The 8,263-nt window shown below is 45.7% G+C and overlaps 1 protein-coding gene across 1 annotated transcript in view; it reads left to right on the forward strand.

Moving 5' to 3' along the window:
• Nucleotides 1-663: 663 nt before the first annotated feature.
• prdm5 (PR domain containing 5) overlaps nucleotides 664-8,263 on the forward strand; it is a gene marked incomplete at its 5' end in the record, with an annotated part of 48,872 nt that continues 41,272 nt past the window's right edge. The window contains 3 exons of the mRNA XM_079651192.1: nucleotides 664-696; nucleotides 905-998; nucleotides 3,245-3,405. Coding sequence (XP_079507318.1) covers nucleotides 664-696; nucleotides 905-998; nucleotides 3,245-3,405 — 288 coding nt within the window. The remainder of the gene's footprint in view (nucleotides 697-904; nucleotides 999-3,244; nucleotides 3,406-8,263) is intronic.

Consider the following 8,263-nt stretch of genomic DNA (forward strand, 5'->3'; position numbering starts at 1 on the left):
CCCCTCCCCCCCCTGGAGGCTGTTATCTGTGGGGTGTGTCCCCCCACTGGAGGCTGTTATCTGTGGGGTCCCCTCCCCCCCCTGGAGGCTGTTATCTGTGGGGTGTGTCCCCCCACTGGAGGCTGTTATCTGTGGGGTCCCCCCCCCCCCCCCGGAGGCTGTTATCTCTGGGGTGTCCCCCCCCGCTGGAGGCTGTTATCTGTGGGGTGTGTCCCCCCACTGGAGGCTGTTATCTGTGGGGTGTGTCCCCCCACTGGAGGCTGTTATCTGTGGGGTCCCCCCCCCCCCCGGAGGCTGTTATCTCTGGGGTGTCCCCCCCCGCTGGAGGCTGTTATCTGTGGGGTCCCCCCCCCTGTTTACTCTGGGGATCGGGCTGTCACTCAGACAGATAGGTTGGGTTTAAGGGGGAAACAGAAGCACTTTGAACTTAAAGCCCCTCCAGCTGCTCGTCCTCATCAAGGAAAGGAACGTTTATTTATACAGCTCTCTTCAAGGCTATTCAAAGATAGAGGTGTCCCGATCCGATCACGTGATCGGGGATTGGAGCCGATCACGTGATTTTAAAAAGATCGGAATCGGATCGGGAGCAAAAAAAGGTGATCGGGACATCCCTAATGAAAGACATGAAGAGCATCAAACACATGGAACCATTCAAAAGCAGAGATGATAAAACATGAGTACAAGTTACAATGCAGTGTGAGATAGTTGAGATGTGAATAGTTCAATTAAAAGCAGCGGAAAAAGAAAAGTCTTCAGCCTGGATTTAAAAGTACTAAGAGTTGCAGGTCAACAAACTCAATCTGCATGATGGGGGTTCTGATTGGTTCTGCTAACTCTGTTCTGATTGGTTCTCCTAACTGTGTTCTGATTGGTTCTCCTAACTGTGTGTAAACTGTCTCTGCAGACCCACTCTGAGGAGAGACCCTTCCAGTGTGAAGAGTGCAAAGCCTTGTTCAGGACGCCGTTCTCCCTGCAGCGCCACCTGCTGATCCACAACAGTGAGTACCATCACACACCTGTATTAAGCCCCGCCCCCTTTCCCACCTGCTGATCCACAACAGTGAGTACCATTACACACCTGTATTAAGCCCCGCCCCCTTTCCCACCTACTGATCCACAACTGTGAGTACCATCACACACCTGTATTAAGCCCCGCCCCCTTTCCCACCTACTGATCCACAAGAGTGAGTACCATTACACACCTGTATTAAGCCCCGCCCCCTTTCCCAGCTGCTGATCCACAACAGAGAGTACATGTACACCTTTATTAAGCCCCGCCCCCTTTCCCACCTGCTGATCCACAACAGTGAGTACCATCACACACCTGTATTAAGCCCCACCCCCTTTCCCACCTGCTGATCCACAACAGTGAGTACCATTACACACCTGTATTAAGCCCCGCCCCCTTTCCCACCTACTGATCCACAACAGTGAGTACATGTACACCTTTATTAGGCCCCGCCCCCTTTCCCACCTGCTGATCCCACAAAATCTCAGAAATCTGAATTTGTTCTCAAAATGTTCACTTTTTTAGAAAATCGAAAAGTCTTGAATTTTTTTCTAAATTCTGATTTTGTTTCTGCAAATCTTTAAATTCCGACCTTTTCTTAAAATCTCAGAAGTCATGTTGTTTTTCCTCCAAATTCTTCATGTTTCAAAATCTAAACATTTGCAAACTTTTTCTGTAAAATGTCGCAAAATACGGATAAAAAAAAAAATATCCAAATTATTTTTTTCCCCTCAAAATCTTAACATTTTGACTTTTTGTCCAAATTCTGACTTTCTTTCAAATTACTGACTTTTTTTCTGCATTTTTAGATTCCGACTTTTTCTTAAAAAAAAAATCTTCATTTGTTTAGAAATCTAAAAATTAGCTCACATTTTTTGTTTCTTTTATATTCTGAATCGGAAATTCTTCAATCGTTTTTTCAAAATCTTTAAATTCTGACTTTTTGCAGAAAATGTTATCATTATATCGGAATTTGACTTATTGTCAAAATCTTCACATTTTCCTCGTTTCAGCTCTTTGTGAACAATCAATTATTCCTTGTTGGATTTAAGTAGTCGTACTCCAGATCCTGTGTGTGTGTGTGTGTGTGTGTGTGTGTGTGTGTGTGTGTGTGTGTGTGTGTGTGTGTGTGTGTGTGTGTGTGTGTGTGTGTGTGTGTGTGTGTGTGTGTGTGTGTGTGTGTGTGTGTGTGTGTGTGTGTGTGTGTGTGTGTGTGTGTGTGTGTGTGTGTGTGTGTGTGTGTGTGTGTGTGTGTGTGTGTGTGTGTGTGTGTGTTTAACATCAGTCTGAAGCTGTGAGTTATAATGAAACCTTTGTGCGGGGGCGTCGCTGACAATAATAATCAGCAAGTGTTTCCATTAAAGTAAAAACACTTACACTGCTGTCCCACTTTATAGAGCTGACCGTCAGCGGCCTTGTAACAGGAGCACACACACACACACACACACACACACAGCCTGGATATTGAATGATGTGCCTATAATAGAAGTGCTGCTGCAGGACAATAGGCTGGTTGTTTGCAGAACAGCTGAGTGAGTTGTTACTGAGAAACTGAGAGAAGTTTTTATTCCACGGTTTCCCCCGGGATGTAAAAACAGAGAAGCATCGCTGCAGTCTGTCTGAGTCCTGCTGTGAAGTCGAGATGTTCTATGAGATGTTCTATGAGATGTTCTATGAGATGTTCTATGAGATGTTCTATGTAGGGTCTGCAGCACATAGAATCTGCCGGACCTGCAGATGTTGAGACATTTACACGGTTAGTATCTGAGTGAAGCCCAATAAGCGGACCACAATGCAACAGTGTGCACAGAGCTTCTAAAATATCTATGGGAGTTCAAAGTCAGAATTTTAGCAATAAATCACTTTTGTGTTTTTTCCTCATCATTCAGACTTTTTTTGAAAATCTCTAAATATGTTTTTTTCCTCAAAATCTCAAAATGTTGACTTTTTTCTTACAATCTTAAAATGTCAACTTTATCTCTTTAACTTTATGGCTTTTCCCTCCAAAGCTCCAAACAGCCCATAACATGACGAGGCGTCTCTTTGTTGGACCCAGACGGTGTGAGGAGCTTGTTTGTGTGTCTGCAGCTCTTTGTGTTCTGTTGTTGCAGAAACTGGGTTTGCTCTGGCTGTGAAGATGATGATGATGATGATGATGGTGATGATGATGATGGTGTGTGTTTAGAGGCTCCACAATAGTAAACTGCAGATGTCTCTCTCTGAATGTCCCCGCAGGTGAGAGGACCTTTAAGTGCGATCAGTGCGACGCCACCTTCAAGAGGAAGGACACGCTGAACGTGCACATCCAGGTGGTGCACGACGGACACAAGAAGTACAAGTGTGACCTGTGTGAGAAAGCCTTCGTCACGCCCTCCGTCCTCAAGAGCCACAAAAAGGTGAATACAAGAGTTTCTGAACAGCCTCAATCACACAGCCATTACCGCCAGCGCTCTGTCCCAGATTCACTTCAGAACAGACCTGCTGGGAAATAACCTGCAATCTCAAGTTGTTAGAAACGTCTGTGTTTATAAACGGAGGCCGACAGGTGCAGACACTCTACAAACAAACCCCTCCATCAGGAGAAGCAGCTTCAGAGAGGAGGCAGGTATAGAAACCCAAAGGTTCCACATGAGGAAACATCTTCAGAACAACACGTGCAGCGTTTAGAGAACATTCAGCAGCGTTTAGAGAACGTTCAGCAGCGTTTAGAGAACATTCAGCAACGTTTAGAGAACGTTCAGCAGCTTGAGGAGACATGCAGCGTTTAGAGAACATTCAGCAGCGTTTAGAGAACATTCAGCAACGTTTAGAGAACGTTCAGCAGCTTGAGGAGACATGCAGCGTTTAGAGAACATTCAGCAGCGTTTAAAGGACATTCAGCAGCGTTTAGAGAACATTCAGCAACGTTTAGAGAACATTCAGCAGCGTTTAGAGAACATTCAGCAACGTTTAGAGAACGTTCAGCAGCTTGAGGAGACATGCAGCGTTTAGAGAACATTCAGCAGCGTTTAAAGGACATTCAGCAGCGTTTAGAGAACATTCAGCAACGTTTAGAGAACATTCAGCAGCGTTTAGAGAACATTCAGCAACGTTTAGAGAACGTTCAGCAGCTTGAGGAGACATGCAGCGTTTAGAGAACAATCAGCAACGTTTAGAGAACGTTCAGCAGCTTGAGGAGACATGCAGCGTTTAGAGAACATTCAGCAGCGTTTAGAGAACATTCAGCAGCTTGAGGAGACATGCAACGTTTAGAGAACATTCAGCAGCTTGAGGAGACATGCAGCGTTTAGAGAACATTCAGCAGCTTGAGGAGACATGCAGCGTTTAGAGAACATTCAGCAGCTTGAGGAGACATGCAGCGTTTAGAGAACATTCAGCAGCTTGAGGAGACATGCAGCGTTTAGAGAACATTCAACAGCTTGAGGGGACATGCAGCGTTTAGAGGACATTCAGCAGCTTGAGGAGACATGCAGCGTTTAGAGAACATTCAGCAGCTTGAGGAGACATGCAGCGTTTAGAGAACATTCAGCAGCTTGAGGGGACATGCAGCGTTTAGAGGACATTCAGCAGCTTGAGGAGACATGCAGCGTTTAGAGAACATTCAGCAACTTGAGGAGACATGCAGCGTTTAGAGAACATTCAGCAGCTTGAGGAGACATGCAGCGTTTAGAGAACATTCAGCAGCTTGAGGAGACATGCAGCGTTTAGAGAACATTCAGCAGCTTGAGGAGACATGCAGCGTTTAGAGGACATTCAGCAGCTTGAGGAGACATGCAGCGTTTAGAGAACATTCAGCAGCTTGAGGAGACATGCAGCGTTTAGAGAACATCCAGCAGCTTGAGGAGACATGCAGCGTTTAGAGGACATCCAGCAGCTTGAGGAGACATGCAGCGTTTAGAGAACATTCAGCAGCTTGAGGAGACATGCAGCGTTTAGAGAACATTCAGCAGCTTGAGGGGACATGCAGCGTTTAGAGGACATTCAGCAGCTTGAGGAGACATGCAGCGTTTAGAGAACATTCAGCAGCTTGAGGAGACATGCAGCGTTTAGAGAACACTCAGCAGCTTGAGGAGACATGCAGCGTTTAGAGAACATTCAGCAGCTTGAGGAGACATGCAGCGTTTAGAGAACATCCAGCAGCTTGAGGAGACATGCAGCGTTTAGAGAACACTCAGCAGCTTGAGGAGACATGCAGCGTTTAGAGAACATTCAGCAGCTTGAGGAGACATGCAGCGTTTAGAGAACATTCAGCAGCTTGAGGAGACATGCAGCGTTTAGAGAACGTTCAGCAGCTTGAGGAGACATGCAGCGTTTAGAGAACGTTCAGCAGCTTGAGGAGACATGCAGCGTTTAGAGAACGTTCAGCAGCTTGAGGAGACATGCAGCGTTTAGAGAACGTTCAGCAGCTTGAGGAGACATGCAGCGTTTAGAGGACATTCAGCAACTTGAGGAGACATGCAGCGTTTAGAGAACGTTCAGCAGCTTGAGGAGACATGCAGCGTTTAGAGAACATTCAGCAGCTTGAGGAGACATGCAGCGTTTAGAGAACATTCAGCAGCTTGAGGACACATGCAGCGTTTAGAGAACATTCAGCAGCTTGAGGACACATGCAGCGTTTAGAGGACATCCAGCAGCTTGAGGAGACATGCAGCGTTTAGAGAACATTCAGCAGCTTGAGGAGACATGCAGCGTTTAGAGAACATTCAGCAGCTTGAGGAGACATGCAGCGTTTAGAGAACATTCAGCAGCTTGAGGAGACATGCAGCGTTTAGAGAACATTCAGCAGCTTGATGAGACATGCAGCGTTTAGAGAACATTCAGCAGCTTGATGAGACATGCAGCGTTTAGAGAACATTCAGCAGCTTGAGGAGACATGCAGCGTTTAGAGAACATTCAGCAGCTTGAGGAGACATGCATAGTTTAGAGAACATTCAGCAGCTTGAGGAGACATGCAGCGTTTAGAGAACACTCAGCAGCTTGAGGAGACATGCAGCGTTTAGAGAACACTCAGCAGCTTGAGGAGACATGCAGCATTTAGAGAACATTCAGCAGCTTGAGGAGACATGCAGCGTTTAGAGAACACTCAGCAGCTTGAGGAGACATGCAGCGTTTAGAGAACATTCAGCAGCTTGAGGAGACATGCAGCGTTTAGAGGACATCCAGCAGCTTGAGGAGACATGCAGCGTTTAGGGAACATTCAGCAGCTTGAGGAGACATGCAGCGTTTAGAGGACATTCAGCAGCTTGAGGAGACATGCAGCGTTTAGAGAACATTCAGCAGCTTGAGGAGACATGCAGCGTTTAGAGAACATTCAGCAGCTTGAGGAGACATGCAGCGTTTAGAGGACATTCAGCAGCTTGAGGAGACATGCAGCGTTTAGAGAACATTCAGCAGCTTGAGGAGACATGCAGCGTTTAGAGGACATTCAGCAGCTTGAGGAGACATGCAGCGTTTAGAGAACATTCAGCAGCTTGAGGAGACATGCAGCGTTTAGAGGACATTCAGCAGCTTGAGGAGACATGCAGCGTTTAGAGAACATTCAGCAGCTTGAGGAGACATGCAGCGTTTAGAGAACATTCAGCAGCTTGAGGAGACATGCAGCGTTTAGAGAACACTCAGCAGCTTGAGGAGACATGCAGCGTTTAGAGAACATTCAGCAGCTTGAGGAGACATGCAGCGTTTAGGGAACATTCAGCAGCTTGAGGAGACATGCAGCGTTTAGAGAACATTCAGCAGCTTGAGGAGACATGCAGCGTTTAGAGAACACTCAGCAGCTTGAGGAGACATGCAGCGTTTAGAGAACATTCAGCAGCTTGAGGAGACATGCAGCGTTTAGAGAACACTCAGCAGCTTGAGGAGACATGCAGCGTTTAGAGAACATCCAGCAGCTTGAGGAGACATGCAGCGTTTAGAGGACATTCAGCAGCTTGAGGAGACATGCAGCGTTTAGAGAACATTAAGCAGCTTGAGGAGACATGCAGCGTTTAGAGAACATTCAGCAGCTTGAGGAGACATGCAGCGTTTAGAGGACATTCAGCAGCTTGAGGAGACATGCAGCGTTTAGAGAACACTAAGCAGCTTGAGGAGACATGCAGCGTTTAGAGAACATTCAGCAGCTTGAGGAGACATGCAGCGTTTAGAGAACACTCAGCAGCTTGAGGAGACATGCAGTGTTTAGAGAACATTCAGCAGCTTGAGGAGACATGCAGCGTTTACTAAAAGCTCCAGAAATCAAACGCTGAACATTTGTGTTTTTCTATCTGCATCGTCTCAGCGCTCGTGTGGCGCCTGTCGGACCCCGTACGGGCTGATCAGGACAAGCTGCACCCTCATTGAAACAGGACAGGTCCTCAGAGAGGATGGTCTGTATGTGTTTGAGAACGCTCTTACTTTGCTCATTAGAGTTTCTAAAAACATTCTTTTCTTCAGTTCTTTCCTCCGACATGTTGTTCCCTGAAGCCGGGGTTCGTCTCTGCAACAGAAACACATTATTCTGTGGATACGTTTTTCTGTTTAACAGTCAAATACTATTTCCACATCAAAGGAGGTCAACGCGACAGCTTTCAACAGGCAGCGGGTTTTAAACGACTCTCCTGTAAACGCTGTCCTCCATTAAAGACATTCAGTCTCTCCGAGGCCATTTTAAGAAGCAAGGCTAATTTTCAGTTTATTGACGGGCTTGCTTTTAAAATCTATGAACTCTGGACTTTACAGAACCAAGAATCAACTACTGTAGGACGTAACAAAAAAAAATCTGAGAAGTCTTCATTTTTTTCTCGATTTTCTTCAATTGTTTAAATTCAAAAAATTCGCTCGACAATTTTTTTCTAAATTGATTTTATCAGAGTTATCAAAATAAAAAAATGTCAGCATTTTGACTTCTTTGTCTCAACATTCTGACTTTTTCCAAAGCGGAAAATTCTTCAATTGTTTTTATCAAAATCTTTAAATTCTGACTTTTTTTCAGAAAATGTTGAAAGAATCAGAACCAGAATCAGAACCTTCATACAGAGGGGAAATGTATGTTACAGCAGAACAGAGTTCAAGCATACAAAAGCATTAAAGATACAACAAGTATAATCAAAAGAAAGCCACGCTGTAACGGAGCCTTCAGCGGCCTGTAGTTCAGACAGGAGGCTCAAACTGTGACACCAGCCAGTGGTTCTGAGCAGACGCCAGGTACTTCTGATCTGCAGATTATCAGAGATCTGACAGGCTGTGGTTCTGATCCAGATGCAGCTGGTTGGACTAAAG

This window comes from Notothenia rossii, assembly GCF_949606895.1.
Source record: "Notothenia rossii genome assembly, chromosome: 1".
Classification (NCBI taxonomy): Eukaryota; Metazoa; Chordata; class Actinopteri; order Perciformes; family Nototheniidae; genus Notothenia; species Notothenia rossii.